This window comes from Sorex araneus, chromosome 1 (assembly GCF_027595985.1).
Source record: "Sorex araneus isolate mSorAra2 chromosome 1, mSorAra2.pri, whole genome shotgun sequence".
NCBI lineage: Eukaryota > Metazoa > Chordata > Mammalia > Eulipotyphla > Soricidae > Sorex > Sorex araneus.
Window position 1 is genome coordinate 178,100,966 of NC_073302.1, and position 16,893 is coordinate 178,117,858.

The following is a 16,893-nucleotide window of genomic DNA, read 5'->3' on the forward strand; positions in this document are numbered from 1 at the left end:
GATACAGTTTTCTCTTATATATAATATGTCAAATATACAAAATTGCTGCTACATTAGACACACAAACACTATTTATATACATCATAATCTAGGCCACAATTTGTAAGCTGTTTCTTAATTGCTTCAGCCAAATATTTTAGCTTTTGTTGACAAAGAGGCAACTTCAAAACTAAGCATGTATCTCAGTGATTCAATAAAATTTTAAAAATTTTTTAAAAAACCCTTCTGAACAAAATAATTGGAGAAATTTTTCCAATAAACATTTCTATTCAATGTTAAAAAAAAAATACTAAGCATGTAAATAGTGCCCTCTCCTCCATTTTTTTAACCTACAAACTACTAAAAAAAAAAATACAAGTAGAAGGGCCATATTTTCCAAAGGCTATCAGTTGACTGTCAGCCTATACAAATCCTTGACATCAGTTTGTTGTTTTGGGAATATAAATTATATTTTATACTGAAATTTGGAGATAATTGCATTGTTAATTTCATTCCCCAAAAGTTCAGAATTGTTACGTTATCTTTCTGAACATGATTTTACTGAGTGGAATGTTTTAAACATGATTTTTCTTAGAAATAGATATGTTAAACATTTCTACAAGCTTGGGCCTAGAAAGACAGTAGACACATCAGGTAAAGCACTTTGCATACTGCCAGCACTTTGATTTCTGACGCTGCATATGTTCCTCCAGCACTGCCAGGATGGTCCCCTGAGCACCGAGCCAGGAATAAGCCCTGAGCACAGCTGGGTGTGGCCCCCTCCCCTCAATTCACCATGCGACAAATAGAGAAATCATAGCTAATAGTTAAGGACACATCACAAAGTTGGTAATTTGCATTTAATTTTGAGAAACTTTAGTCTCAAAACTTAGCTCATTCACTTTATTAAAAATATTTCCCTGTGTGTGAGGCTGGAGCAGTAGTAGTGCATGGCAGACCTGAGTTAGAGCCCTGGCACCCCCCATGCGGTCCCCTGAACTCCACCAGGAGTGATCCCCAAGTACAGAGCCAGAAGTAAGTCTTGATCTCCGAGTGACACCCTCCCCCCAAATTCATATTTCCTGTGTTTGATTTTGACATGAATGATAATAAGCAGCTTGGCAGTCTCCCCTAGTGAAAGAGCACCTTCCATGTTCCTGCGAGGGCTGTGTCACCTAGAACCCTGCAGTTTGTTACTTCATCTAAATTGAAGTTGACTTTTTTTTTTAAAAAACTTCTTCTGACTTGTCAGATCTCAGCTTGTGCTACTGCTTTGTTGATAGCATCTTGACCCTGGGTTCCTGTGCCTCAGAAGGATGAAACATTTAGTCTCGAGATCACATATACAATACTCAGGAAAGGAAGTAGAAATTTTTATCTTTCAAAAACATAAACTGAGTTTTATTTGCCATCCCAAAAGGCAGTAATCAAAGGGAAATCTTTCAGAGAATTCTTGAGCAGAATTGTTGATCTAGTTGAAGGGTCTTTTAAAACTTACTTTCAGCATTGATAAGTAAATAATATGCTAGTTTTTGGTATGAGATACTAGTTCCTGAAGAATAACAGTAGTCAAATGTAGCCAAATTCACTGAAGTATGACCAAAAGCAACTTATCTTTTGAGATTCTCTATTAGCCTTATGTATCATGGGCCTTTTGGTTCCTAATGTAGGCATTTTACCGATTGAGATTTACTTTGTGTTTATAGTCCTGCATGATGACTTTATTAATTTTGTAGTGTTTTTTGCTCTTATGAAAGAACACATCCTTCTACACATCCTTTTGTAGAAAAACAAGGAAAAACTAATTAGGTTTTTAAAAACATGGTAATAATGGAAATCCAATGTTTTATATCAGATCTGTCATTAGTTATCAATGTATATTTAAACATATTTTAGTTAGTTCAAGTAAGTAGTCTGTGGTTTACTGTGGGTAGTGTTTATGATTACCAAATTATGATTCATTTTAACACAGCAGTATGTCTAAAATATGGAGAGTTTATATCGAGGCATCATGCAGTTGTCTAGTGAAGAAAATAATAAATTGACATAGTCCATAAATTACCGTGTTTTATATGTTTGAAAAGTTATATTCTTCTGCATATTTTTATATTTTAAAAATATTCTAAAAATTATGTTGGGACTTGACAACTGATTAACATTTCAAGTGTTAGAATGAATGAACCCTTATTGACGGCCCATTTTGTTTCTGTTCTCAATTGCAGTTCAGAGTGCAGTGATGGCGAGTGGTCTGCTTCTTTGCCTCATAGATTTTCTGGCACAGAGAAAGATCAGTCCTCGAGTGATGAGAGCTGGGAGACTCTGCCTGGCAAGGATGAGAATGAGCCTGAGCTGCAGAGTGAGAGCAGTGGTCCTGAGGAAGAAAACCAGGAGTTATCTCTTCAGGAAGGGTGAGATTTAATAGTGTTCTTTCTCCTTTTTAAGTGTTCTGTATGAACTGTGTGCAAGGGGCTGGGATGATAGTACAGTGGGCAGGGTGTTTGCCTTGCATGTGATTCAATCCGTGGTATCCCATGTGGTTCCCCCAAGTACCACTAAGAGTAATTCCTAAGTGCAGAGCCAGGAGTAACCCCTGAGCAAAGCCAGGTATAGCCCCAAACCAAAAAAGATGTGAATAAAGAACAGTACCTATTACATTAAATGGGGCATGCTATTAACTGCATTTACAAGCACTGTATCCAACCAGCAGATTCTTCAGATTTTGTTTTCTTTGGGGGTCACACCCAGCTGTGCTCAAGTCACACCCCTGGCAAGACTGAGGGGACTCTGCGAAGTGCTGGGGGTTGAATCTGGCTCAGCCATACTTAAGTCAAGCACCCGACCTGCTGGATGATTTCTCTGGCCCACTTCATATATTTTTATTATGTTTTTGGTATTTTGTAAGAACTTGAAAATTCAGGTAATTTCTGTGCATTTTGTTATACTTTAAACATTTTGACTTTGCTTTGTTAAAACACGAGCACTGAGAAGGTTAGTTTCATGGAGTTAGGTCTGCATAAATTAGAGCTGCATTTCTCTGTGGCTTGGGGATTGATCCAGCAAAGGAAAGGGAAGTCTCCTCAGTGGCAGGTAGCGGCCATTCACAGGAACAGTTGGGAAGTGAACAGCTTTAGTATTCCTGTCCAGTTACTTGGCTGATACCTCCCGTGCTGCTGTTAAGCATCTGTTTTCCTGTCTCTAACAGGAAAGGCCTGTTCGTCAGACTTAAGACTGTGAGAGGCGAGAGAGCAGACACGTGGGGTTTTGTTGCAGTTACTCAGCTCTGTTGGTGTAGCTGAGGCCGAATGCTAGTGAGTGGCTGTCTCTCCGCACAGTTTGCTTTAGCGGGAGGAGGGGGCTGCCCACAGAGGAGGCCATGCAGCTCTGCTTTCCCCGCTGTACCTGCCGGCTGGGATTGTCCGCAGCAGGGCTCCGGCCCTGGAGCCTGCTCATAAATAGGCCGCTTAGAGGAAAACACCACCAGGGAGCCTGGACGGGTGCACAGCAGGAGGGCACTTGCCTTGCTTGGCACAGCCAGACGTAAGCCCCGAGCACCGCGGGTGGACCCAACACTACTCTCCCAAAACGGAGCCAATTAAATATACTTTGTTTCCGTTTCATAGAGCTCTTACGAATGTCTGTTGAACTTTGTTCACATCTTTTTAACAAGAATGGATGATGATGTTTTTCAGTATTGAATTAATGACCATGAGGAGGACTGTGTTGTTAAATTGCATAATTTTCAACTATCTTTGCTTCTTGAGATGAGCCCAATGTTACATTCTTAGACTTTGTTACTGTTTTAATGAGCTGCTGTATTCTGTGTGTTAATATTTTACAATGAATTTTTATATTGAGATACATAAATACAATGGCTCTATAATAGTCTGGCACTTGTTTTGCTAATAGACCATGCCTTTTAAAAAATGCTTGCTCTTTACTTGTTTGTTTAAATAGCATATTTTTAAATGGCTTATATCTTTAGGGACTTTAGATAGATTATTTATTCCAGTAAAGGCTGTTAGTTTTTGCTTATGAAAATCTCTAGGCTTACTGCTTCATTTCCAGGAAAGTATATCCTTTGATAATTTTTCCCCATGTTAATTACTTCTAATTTTTATCTTTATTGTGACCTATTTTGGTAAATTTTTCTAGGGAAAAATTCAAGCTTAGAGTCTAAGTAGAGAGCCAAAAGCTAGTATAGGAGTCTAAGGCACTTGCCTGTGGCCAAGACTGGTTGGATCTCCTGCACCTGAGATTCCTCTCAGCAGCACCAGGAGTCACCCAGGACAGTCAGGAGTGGCCTGAGCACCACTGGTCTAGCCCAGAACCAAACAGGAAAAAGAGGGCCAGAGAGTGGACAGCACATTTGCTTGCACGAGACCAGCCTGAGTTGGTTTGATCCCCAGCACCACAGGTGGATCCTTAAGGACCTCCAGAAGTGATCCATGAACACAGAGGGTGTCACCCAAAAATCAAATAAAGAGGAAAAAGAAAAGTGATTATGTTACTAGTTGTATAATTAGAGTTGAATTGAGAAAATAGATTGAATTGAGTATTATTATTAATAATAGGTTGAAGGGTGCTGGAATCAAGGAAAGTGAAGAATCCATCTGGATTGGATTTTTGGTCTCGGTGTTTGGTAAATATTAATGTCATGGAGATGGGGAGAGGACTAAGAATTAGGGACACTTAAGTGAAGTTTTCCATGCCAGGTAAAAAGATAAGTCATAAATAAGCACTTGGACACTTGGATTTTAAGCTTAAGGGAAGTACCCTAGCTTATTATAAATAGGGGAAAATAAGAATAAAAATATTTGCAACTCCTTAGTTGAATAAAAAACTATTGCAGCATATTACGAATTGGGATAGATAAAAAATATGCATACCTGGAACTCATAAGTTATTTGAGTAAAAGTTCTGTTTTTAATTGCTAAAAGGTTACAGATTAAATTCATATGAGGAGATTTCAAGGATAACGACTGCTAGGATATAGAATATGCATTCTGAAAACCAGACGTATGGAGTAGGGTGGTGGTATTAGTGAGAGAAGTAAAGGCATTTTAAAACATTTTTGAAAATGAACCCAGTTTCACTGAATGAATAAAAAATCATGTAAGAGGTAGAGATGAAAAATACAGGTTATAGGACGAAATCCTATAATGACTAAATATAATAAATAAGGGTTTCAGTGTTATTTAAAAGAAAAATTTTTTTTACTATAAAGACAAGAAAAGAGAAAAACTGGAGGAGAAATTGTGCATTTACCTTATAGTAGAACAAGAATCCTGGGATAAAGAAAATAAGGAGAATAATCGAAATAGCAAAGATAAAATGCAATAGAGAACAAAAAAATTAAATGTTGATTTCATGAAAAGATCAGATAGTGAACAAAAAGAAAAGGATAATATTATTGAAATACAAAAGTGTATGTAATTACTAAAACAATAGAGATTGGATAGACTAAAAAATGTGCTCTAAATTTTGTACCAGTAATTTTATAAACATAAGATAGACAAATTTTAAGAAAATCAGAATTTACCAAAATTTACTTAGGAGGCAACAATCTGAATAATTTTATCAGTACAGAAGTATAATAATCAATAATAAAAATCTTCCCTTGGAGGAAAAAAAAGTAGATGATTTTATGAGTTCTCCTAAATACTCTTAAGATTTTCTTAACTAAATTTTGAAGAGTCATATTACTATATTTTTCAAGGAAGTATAAAAAGAACTTTCTGAGGCCTTTGTATCGTTAAACCTGAAGAAAATTATAAACCTACTCATTTTAAAGTACATGTCAAAAAACCAAAACACAGTGATTGGAAACCTGAATTTGTAAGTGCAATAAATAAAGCTTAGTTACCAATTCAAAGGAAAAAAGAGTGTGTACTTTGGTTGAAATTAAGGAAACAAAGATGTTCAGAATGCTAGCAGATATTATCTGTTAAATATCTGTTGACTTCACTAAATATAGAAACAGTTGTGTCCAGAGTAATTGGTTATATGACTCATAACTAAAGATTCATTTCTTGTTCTACTTTGGTCAAGGGTTGGTCTCTGAAATATTTGTAAGACTGAATATAGATTAATTACCTTTTAATTACAGAGGCTTTAGTAATTTGGAGGGTTTTTTTTAACAAATTGTTAGTAATCGATTGCTAAGAGAGCTATTTCTAGTTGAATTTCTGATTAAAGAAGACACATTTCAAAATAGGGCTGGATAAACATACTAAAGATCTATAAACACGGTTAGAGGCAGAGGGAGAGACACACTCGGCAAAGCTGGTCAGTAATTCTTCGTTCGCCAATCAGCACCTGTTCTTTCTGCGCAAGACCTGAGCGGGAGAGCAGCTTTTGTGGCCCTGCTAAGTGAGCAGCAAGCTGGACACAGAGTAGGACTTTTGTAGGACAGTAGATGGACAATTCCTTGATGAACATAGGAACCCCAAAGTAAGAAACTAAAGATAAAGCAGTTGAAAATAGTAAAGCAAACACCAAAACATAGTAGTCAGATCATGGTTAAACAACTGATTGTTAAAAGAAACGTGCACGAGGCCACCCTCTTTATTGGTCTCCACAGCATGCGGCTGGCTCTCTGCCAGATGAGCAGGTATCCTGCTGCTCTGCTGGGCTCACGGCACACACCTGCCTTTCTGTCATGTGACATGCCCCTTCTTACCTGCCAGAGGGGCTCATGCTCGAGGTGCTGGGGTCAAAGACAACTTGCCTCCTTCTCGAGAGTGGGGCCAGCTGGTCTTCCACTGTGACCTGTGAAGAGTCAGAAACCATCATGGCACAGAACTGGGACCTACCGTGGGCTCAGTGCTGAGCCCTGAAACACGGACACTGCCGTTTCCTCTCGAAGTTAAAAGACAGACACGTGCAGTTTAAGCGTACTAACGGCCACGGTCCAGAGGCTCACAAATAAATCTTGGAACTGAGCAGCTCGCAACTGAGGTGTTTCTGGATCCCAATTATTTAAAATTTTAGAATTCCAGGAGCATGCGGCTGCAAAAGCGGCCATGTGACGACGTTTCATCATTTTTTTTTTTACTTTTTTGTCGTCACTGTGAGATAGACCCTACAGACATCTTACACTATTCATAACAAAGTGACACAAAATAAATAATCTAGCATCCGCCTGTGGGTCAGGCTTGAGTGGCGTTGGGAAAATTTCAAGTGGTGGTGGTGGAAAGGTGTAATGCTGGTGGGGTTGGTGTTGAAATGCTGAATGGAATCAATTACTGTGAACAACTTTATGAAAATAAAATTTAAAGATTATTAAAAAAACTAAAGATTCAGGAATAAATCTCTCAGGAGATGCTGCCATGCAGCTAAAATTCACGGACAGTCTCGGGAGGGGGCAGGCTCCTCGCCCGTCAGAAGCCCCGGCAGCCCTGTGCTAATACTCCCTGAGATACACCACACTGCAGATAGTCTCAGGTACTCCGCTGCCCAAGCTGAGAACTCCGGGGCCTTCCAGGAGTCGGGGGCAGGTGACCTTCTCCCGCCTCCTGTACTTCCCAAAGCTGAGGTGGCCTGCCCGCCTCCCACACATGCCAGCCCAGACCAGAGACCTGCGGGCTCCGGTCACCTAGTTCCTCCATGCCGGAACCAGACTAGATGGGAGAGTAGCACGGACGGTTCAGCCAGCAGCATGCAGTTTAGTCAGTCCTAGGCAAGCCCTTAACAACTCTGGTGAGATAGAACGATTTTCAAATTTAAAAATACTTAAGTTTTGAACTTACTGATTTTAATATTGGAGCTTTGTTATCTAATCAGTTTCAACTCTAAAATTGTATGAACAGTTGTGGCTTTTGTCTACATTTAAAGAAAGATATATGAAGGTAAATATGAACATGCATTCCAAATTAGTATAAAAGAATGGTACTACTTAGTACTTTATTTCTGTTTATTTTGCTTATTAATATTTTAGTTTCAGTATTTGCATCTATCACATGGGAGAGCCCGCAAACTTCCCATGGGTTATTCATATGCCAAAACCAGTAACACTGATGGGTCTCATTCCCCTGACCCTGAAAGAGCCTTTTATGCGGCACCATAGAAATGAGACCACTCAAGAAATTCGATGATCAATAGGATGATGATGATGATGATGATGATGATGATGATGATGATGATGATGATGATGATGATGATTTGCATCTATATATTCTTTTATTACTGAATAAGTTTATTAGTGTAATGACAGTAGAAGCTGTCAAGTGTTACCAATAGCAGTACCTAACTGCATGTTTTTATTATATCCAAATAACTATTGTAAGAGACAGATATTTTGATTCTTTTCTAATTCTCTGTTTTAAATTTTATTTTTGAGGTAACAGTGGCTTGTAAGTTTTGGGAACAAATCTTACCATTCCACAACCACCACCGAAGAGCCAATATTATATCTTCCCTTTCTCTGTAATCCTTCCTGTCCTCCCCACACACATGCAGCATGTAACTTCCAGAGGAGGGATTGACTCTGTTTACCCCCTGCTGTGTTCCCGCATATATTTGTCACAGTATTGGTAGTTCTTTCTCATTCTGACTGGCTTCACTTAGCATGGTCCTTCTGTTTCCACCCATGCTTTAGCGTACACAGAGGGCTCAGTTTCATCTCCTGTGAGTGAGTAGTGTTCCACCCCGTGTATGCGTCCCGGTTTCCACACCCGCTCAGCTGCTGGTGGCTACTGCATTATGTCCAGATCATAACTGACGTCATCATGCTGTGCATCTCTCTTCAGATTCCTGTTTTTCATTTCTTGATTTAGATACCTAGTGGTAGAATTATAGGATCATAGAGTAGCTTTAATTTTTTAAGAAACCTTTTCATTGTTTTCATAGAAACTGTACCAATTTATATTCCTACCAGCAGTGAATGAAGGTTATTTTTTCTTCACCTCCTACACTTGTGTTTCTTTTCTTTTTGTTATGGGCCAGTATTACTGGTGTGAAATTTTCTCTCATTGCCATTTTGACTTGTATTTTCCTGGTAACTGGTGATGATAAGCATTTTTTCATATGCCTGATGACTGTCTGTATATCTTCTTTGGAGAAATGTCTGTTAAGCTCTTTCTTCTCTTCATTTTTTTGATGGGATTTTTATGATATTTTTATTGTATTTTTTATATCTTTGATATGAGATGATTTGAATGTTTTTTTTCTCCTACTGAGTATGATGCTTTTCTGTATTGGCAGTAATTTTCTTTGCAGCAGAAACTTCTTAGCTAGATATAGTACCATTTGTTTGTGATTATATCCAAATGTTTAATCCACTGGACTTTAACTTTGTGCATGGTCTGAGATAGTGGTCCAGCTTTACTCTGTTGCATGTGACTATCTTACTTACCAATACTATTTCTTGTGGGGTTCCCCTGAAGTTTATATTTAAAGTTCTGCACTTAAAATCCATTTTTTTTTATTTTTTATTTTTTCCTTTTTGGGTCACACCCGGCGATGCACCGGGGTTACTCCTGGCTTTGCACTCAGGAATTACTCCTGGCGGTGCTCAGGGGACCATATGGGATGCTGGGGATCGAACCCGGGTCGGCCGCGTGCAAGGCAAATGCCCTACCCGCTGTGCTGTCACTCCGGCCCCTAAAATCCATTTTAAATTTAAAGCAATTGTGACTTGAGTTGTCCATTCTTTGAGACCCCATTATTACTCTGCTTCATTGTGTCTTATGTTTTTTATGTATCTTCCTGCTTCTGTGTAGGGCTTCTTTGCTTTTTATATCTTATTTCTTAACAGTCAGATTAGTGCCCATTTATTCCTTTAAGTGTTGTTTGTGTAAAAAACGTTTTTTTTTTATCACACCCTCAGATTTGTGCAATAATCTCGTATATTCTTGATTAGAGATCTTTTTTTTTTCCTTTCAGGAAGAATCAGATGGTTGGAGATTTTTTTCACACTGTCTATGAGTATTCCATAACAATTTCCTGTGTCATGTTGAATTTCAGTTGAAAGGTCTGTGTGAGTTCCTTACATGGAGCCTTTGCTTTTCTCACTGCTTTTTGTTTTTTATTTCTGTCTTTGTTCCTGTCATTTTAATTGCAATGTGCTATGGTATTTGTCTGTTTGGATCTTGAGCTTCTTGGATCTGGGATATCTCCATCCAGAGACAGATTATGGAAATTCTTGGCTGTTTATTCAGTTCCCCTTTCTCTTTTTTCTTTCATCCTGGAACCCCTGTATTTTAATGTTATTTCCCTTGGTGCTGTCGCATTAATCTCTTAGGTTTTCTCCAGTTTTTAATTTGTAACTTTTCTGTTTCTATGTGGCCCAGCTATGCAGGCATGATGGTTAGGTGCTCAGACCAGCAGTGTGGTGCTCCTGATGCTCAGGGAGCACCCAGATATACCCAGCATTGCTTTCGGGGATGCTTGTGGGTCGGGGAGTCAGAGGGAGATGAGGTTTTAAGCTGACAAAGCACTTGTAGCCCTTTGGACAGCCCTTGCTTTTTTCCGTTTTGGTGGTTTCCTCTACCTTTTCAAGCCCCTTTCATTCTGCTGTTGACGCTCTTGACCCTTGATTGTTTTCTAAGTTCAGCTTCTGTGTTTAGCTCATGACTGTTTGGATTTCTCATCATTTAGCTTACTAAAGTTGTCTGCCATACTCGGTGAATGTCCTTAGGATTGTTGCTCAGGAGTCTTTATCAAGGAGGTCGGAAGGGCTGCAATTCTTCAGGTCCTTGCCCAGACTGATACCTTTATCTGTTGATGCACATGGAGTCCTCATTCCTTCATGTGCTGGGTGCCACGGAAAGCTAGGGTTGAGGGTCCAGATTTCAGCCAACCCAGCTGAGGACCAGAGGTCCATGTGCAAATTCTGGGTAGTGAGTGGTAGTGGTAGTGGCTCTGAGCTTGTGTGGACCTGACTCACCAAATTGGCAGCCCCTCGGGCCCCCTAGGATGACCTAGGTGCAGGCAGGACTGCTGAGTGGGTGGCTCTCAGCCATGGCACATCCCTCTCCTGCTGGAAGTCACCCTGCTTCTCCCAAGTGTCAGCTCAGGCAGGCTCTGGTGTTTCATTCAAGGTCGCAGCATCAGCTGTGTCTCTGGCACTGGAGCCTGCTGATGGACTATGTGTTGGGCAGCCTCGTGTCCCCCCACCCCCATCCATGGAGATCTAGTTCATTCTTCTAAAAGTCCATGTTAGTTGGACGAGCTGGATATGTCATGACTTAAGTCACGAAGCCTATCTAGAGGTCTCGTCATTCTCACTCAAGCAGTGCTGCAGAGATGACCATGTGGGGACTTTGGGGTTGCTTTGTTTCGGGGCCACACCCAGCAGTGCTCAAGGCTTACTCCTGGCCCTGTGCTCAGGGATCTCTCTGGTGGGCTCAGGCGAACATGTGGGTTGCTGGGGATCAAACCTGAGTGACCACATGCCAGGCTGACCTGCTGTGCTGTCTCTAGCACTCCGCTTTCTTTTTTTTTTTAGGAGAAATATCTAAAAGTTATGGAAATAGTTCAGTGAATGCACATATACTATAGTTATTGCCAAGTTTCTTTACAAAGAAATTGTATGGGTATTTTCTTAATCAAAACTATGTAAATTACCTTTTATCAAAGCTTCACCAATACTGTATTATCAGGATTTTACATTTTGCCAATATTTCACTTTATTGTTGTAAGTAAAGTGCAACATCTTTTCATATATTTAAGAGCCATTAGAAGTTTTTTGTTTGCCAATTGCTTGTGTCCTTTGCTCTATTTCTGTTGAAATAGATCCATAATTTTCTTTTTTTTTTAATTTATTCTTTTATTAAGTCACCATGTGGAAAGTTACAAAGCTTTCAGGTTTAAGTCTCAGTTATACAATGCTCATCCCTTCACCAGTGCACATATTCCACCACCAAGAATCACAGTAAACCTCCCTCCCACCCCCCCACCTCTCCAGCCCCCCACCCCACCTCCATAATTTTCTTATTGGTTTACTTTTTAGCCTTTTAGACTTTTCCTTATTAGGAATTCTGCTTCCTGTACTATAATTTTTAACAAATTGATTTCTTGTTCAAATTTTGGACATTTTTACCTTTCTATGAGTATTTCATAATGATATATTATCAATCTGGTTATGACTTCAAGACTTTGCTGGTTTAGTGATGGGCGCAGATTATGTACACATTTTAATAAAGCCATGTGGAGTGCTGATGGAAGCCAAGGCCTTTAGTAAGGTAATTAAAAGGAGTGTTTCCGGAGCCCTCCTGAGAGGGCGGGACTGAGCCTGACCTGAGTATAAAGGGGAAATAGGTCTTCAGAGATCTGATGAAAGCATATTTCAGGTAGAGGAAATGGCCATCAGGTGCAAATAACTTTCCTGTGTTCCAGGAGTAGAGAGAGTCATACGGGCTACAGTTGGGAAGTAGCCACGGAGAAAGCATGTTACCTGTGTTTATTTAGAGACCAGGTTGAGGAATTTGGATTTTAGTTTAAGCGTGAGGAAAACTATTATGTTTAAAATTAATTTGTATGATCTAAGGTGAATCTTTGTCCTGAAAAGAAGAGAATAGAGGAGTGAAAACAATTCATAAATCAAGTTAAGTCGATTCATAGGCTGATAGGAACTATCGCTGTGTGCTAGTGACCCTGTATTAAACTTGCTTTCCTTTAGAAAACTTTTGTAGTTAATTTTAATTTTCTTCAAGTGGAAAGAACTCAAGATCCTACCTGCACTTACTAGAATTCTTTAAAGAACAGTGCGATGCATTTTAAGTGATGTTTCCTCCCCTTGGGATGTTTGTTAGGGAGCAGACATCCTTGGAGGAGGGGGAGGTGCCCTGGCTGCAGTACAGCGAGGTGAACGAGAGCAGCAGTGACGAGGGCAATGAGCCTGCTGGCGAGTTTGTGCAGCCCCCGGAGGCCTTCATGCTGGACGGCAACAACAACCTCGAGGACGACTCCAGTGTGAGCGAAGACCTGGATGTGGATTGGAGGTGTGTATGCATGTGCAGGTGTCTCTTCCTCTCTCCTCTCTCGCTCCAGGGCGGTTGGGCTTCTTTCTTCCAAAGCCCCTTTCATTTGTCCTGACTGCTTGGGTTTTCTTTCGGGGCCACATCCAGTAGTGCCCAGGGCTTACTACTGCTCTGTGCTCAGGCTCCCTCCTGGCTCGGGAGAGCATAGGGGCACTGAGGAGAGAATCTGGGTTTGCTGCATGCAAGGCGTTCGCCCTCCCCACTGTACTGTTGTGAGCCAAACTCCCCGCCTAACTCTGCTCAGTGAATTGTTTCTCCACCTGCAGCTACCCTGAAGCTCATCTTACAGGCTAGTTATTTACAAGCTTCTCACTTTTTACCATACATGTTAAGATTAATATAACCTCTCATTAAAAAAAACCCTCAATGAATGCCACCAGAAGAATTTAAGAAGTGCTTGAATCAGAGTCATAACAATAGTTTTCCTTCACAGTTCTTTTTTTTACATGTAAAGTATAGAAGATACTATTGTATCTTCTCTGCTGTGTTACTTATTTTAGGTTTTGCTGATAAGTAACAGTGGACTTCTTTAAAAGAAGAATATATATTAGGTAGATTATAAACGTTACATCTGGTAATGCTCATATTTTAACTGTTTTCACTTACAACATTATACAGTAGCTAATTAATGAAATGTACAAAATGCAAGTTTCTCTGCATAGATAGAATTTGTCTTTTTCTGTTAAAATACTATTATTGAAAATATAGAAAAATGAAGACAAAAAGCTTCTATCTCCTGATAAATGTGGATTTCTAGAATTCATGTGTTTTAGACTTCCTGTGTGTGTTTCATAACCAGGGGTTTCTAGGTTTGTGTCTAAGACATCCTTTCTGTGTTCGGTTTTTCTATATGTCAGTACTTCCTTATATTTCTCCAACTTGTTCCAGACATGAAACTCAGCAGATTCTCAGATGCTCCTGACTTTCCTAATTTCACTCTTCAGAGAGGAAAATTGTATGTGCAGTGGAGACCTTTGTCAGTTATTCTGTGGAAATAGAAGTGCGGTTTATCACTGCTGCATGAGCAGCTTAACTCCTACCCCGCCCTCGTGCCCCATTTTTGCTCCTCATGTTTTGGGAGATCAGTGATGTCACCTACTCGTGGTTCTGCAGATCTCGAGCAGTCTCTGCCCCTGACATGTGTCCATTTACCATCTTACTGTGCTTGTTAACCTTGTCCATCCTTATTTTAAAGAATCATTGTGGAGGCCACACAGCCAGAGGTGCCAGCACATGGAGGGGGGGGGGCGGCGGGAGCAGGGGCAACCCTGCAGTTATCAGCAAACCACATTGCTGATGCGAGATGCAGAGCCACCTTCTTGACCCCAGAGTTCTTAAGTCGTCTCTCCATTATTTTATGTCATTTCACCAACCCAGCACATGACAGAATCATCTGTGCATCACCATCTGTGCATGTTTACGTTTCTTATAATTTCATATGAGGAAATATTTTTCTAGTGTACATTTTCAGGGCTATAAAAGCAATCCCATTATGAAGATGCTCAATCCTGTAGATGCACTAAAATTTAACTGACCATTGCACTCTGAAATTCCATAACCACCGTCTCTCTCCAGAGTTTATTCTGTATTGGTACTATTTTGTTAGAATAAGCTAATTGAAATGACATTGCTGAGATAAATATTGCTTTAATATCTTGGTATGCATTTCCAAATAACTTTTAAATGATGTTACATAAATAAAATTAAAAGGAATAATAGAAGTCTTCATTGAGTAGAATTTCAGTTTAAATTTGAAAACATTTTTATTTTTGATTCTGACAGTTACTTCTGGATGTGGCTCTTGTGTTAAAGTCTTAGAGACTTGCTGATTATCGTCGGGTCTGGAGTGCTTCATAGTAGCTGTGGTTTTTAAATGGCAAAATATTTTTTAAATGAAAAGTGCTTTTGCATTGATTTTAAAACCAAGTTGGGTTTTTTGTTTGTTTTGGTGGGGGGCACAACTGACTTTGCTCAGGACTTAGTCCTGGCTCTGTGCTCCTGGGTCAGTCCTGGCGGTGCTGCGAACCAAGTGTGGTGTAGCCCTGGCGGTGGCCTGGGATGCTCCCCCGAGAACTACCTCTCTGGCACTAAAATGGCGTCTTTAAAGGTAACTGTTTTGAATTTCTACATGTGCCAACATCTCAGTATTTTAAAAGTTGCTGAAGTGAAAATATGGTTTGATTTTCATTATTAAGATAAAATACAATGTTGGCAACTAAAAAAGAAAAGCCATGGCACCACAGCAATTTTTTGTCTCTAGTCAAATTTTAATAGTATTTTTTTTTAAGTTTCATTGCTGCTTAGAAAAAAAAAATAAGGCTTTTGAGTTCTATAGTTTTAAGTAGAAAGAGGCCTCTGTCAGTAGTTGGCTTGTTTTAAAAACCACAGAGTATTACATACAGAGTGTCCAGAGAGTATTTCTCATAACATAGTAGGTAAACGTGGATGTAGGGGAAGCGTGGGTTTTAGATTTAAATAAATCTGACTTCTGTTACTTGTTCTTGGCTAGCTACGTGACTGCAGTGGGCTGGAGAGAGCTTGGGGGACTGGCATGCATGCTCCGCGTGAGGGAGGCCTAGTCGGACCCCCAGGAACATGTGGACCCCTCAAGCATTGCCAGGGGTAGCACCTGAGCACCATCAGGTGTGTCCTCAAACTTTTTGTTAAAAAAGGAAACCAAACCAATTAACCTATCTTTGTGTAAGAAATTGGAGTTATAATTAAGCTAAATTGTGTGGCTATGACCACAGCTTGAGTTTTTGTTTGTTCAGTTTCTTGTTTTGTTTTGGGTGGGGCCACACCTGTCTGTGCTCGGGGCTTATTCCTGGCTCTCAGCAGGCAGTGCTCAGGGACCCTGCTGCCAGGATCAGATGCAGGTCAGGCCTGGACAAGGCTGACCCAGCTTTTTAAGGCCTTGCCAGCTTTACTATCTCTTTGGCTTCGACCATGGTTTGTTAATAGTTTTATTATTCTAATTTGAAATAAGACTTTCAGAAAATATGATTAGGAATTCCATATAGCGAGATTTCTTAAATATTAATCTTTACCACATTTTTTCTTTATCCTTTCTTTCTATATATTTATGGCCGTTTTTAAACTCCTAACCATTTGCTAAGTTGCAGATACTATATTTATTCTTCTCCATCATCATCATCATCATCATCATCACATCATCATCCCATTGATCGTCAAACTTCTCGAGTGGTCTCAGTAATATCTCCATTTGTCCTAGCCCTGAGGTTTTAGAAGCCTCTCTCTACTAGTCCTTCCCCAACGATGCCGCATTGGAGGCTCTTTCAGGATCAGGGGAATGAGACCCAGCTTGTTACTGGTTTGGCACATTAATACATCATGGGGACCTTGCGAGCCTCTCCCATGTGGGCAGGAACCTCCCGGTAGTTTGCCAGGTACTCCCAGAGGGAGAAGGAAGCTATAAAATATCACGTGGCCTCGAAGCAGCCGTGTGCTTCCAGGAGCTTGCTATTATATTTATTACCTATAAAAAATGAGAATGAATTTTTCTAAAAATAAGGATGTTTTCTTATAGCACACTGAAATTACAGAATCAGAATATTAATGTATAATAAATCAAAATATTATTATTTAGCCTATAGACTTTAACTGTCTACAGTTGTCCCATAATGCTCTGAAGAAAATGTTTTTTCTGTCCATCCCAGGAGCCCTCATCATATTTAGTCAACCTGTCTCCTTAGTCTCTTGATCTCAAATGTTTTCTCAGTCTTTCCTTGTCTTTCATTACCTTGACATTAGTGGAAAGTACAGGCCACTTATTTTGTGGCCCTTGCATTTACTAATGACAGATCTGAGTTATAAATTTTTCCGGGTGAAAGTGAACTTTTGTTCTCAGTTCTGGAGTCATGTGTGAGGACTGCTGAGGTCACTTCTGACCCCTGCACTGGATGGTGTCATCCAG

General features: G+C 39.9%; 1 protein-coding gene across 2 annotated transcripts in view; it reads left to right on the plus strand.

Annotated features, from left to right (window-relative positions):
* The window catches only part of PJA2 (praja ring finger ubiquitin ligase 2), a 75,244-nt gene that overhangs the window by 41,083 nt on the left and 17,268 nt on the right, over window positions 1–16,893 (plus strand). For both annotated transcript variants that reach the window (XM_055131220.1, XM_055131227.1), the window contains 2 exons: window positions 2,202–2,387; window positions 12,732–12,920. In XM_055131220.1, coding sequence (XP_054987195.1) covers window positions 2,202–2,387; window positions 12,732–12,920 — 375 coding nt within the window. The remainder of the gene's footprint in view (window positions 1–2,201; window positions 2,388–12,731; window positions 12,921–16,893) is intronic.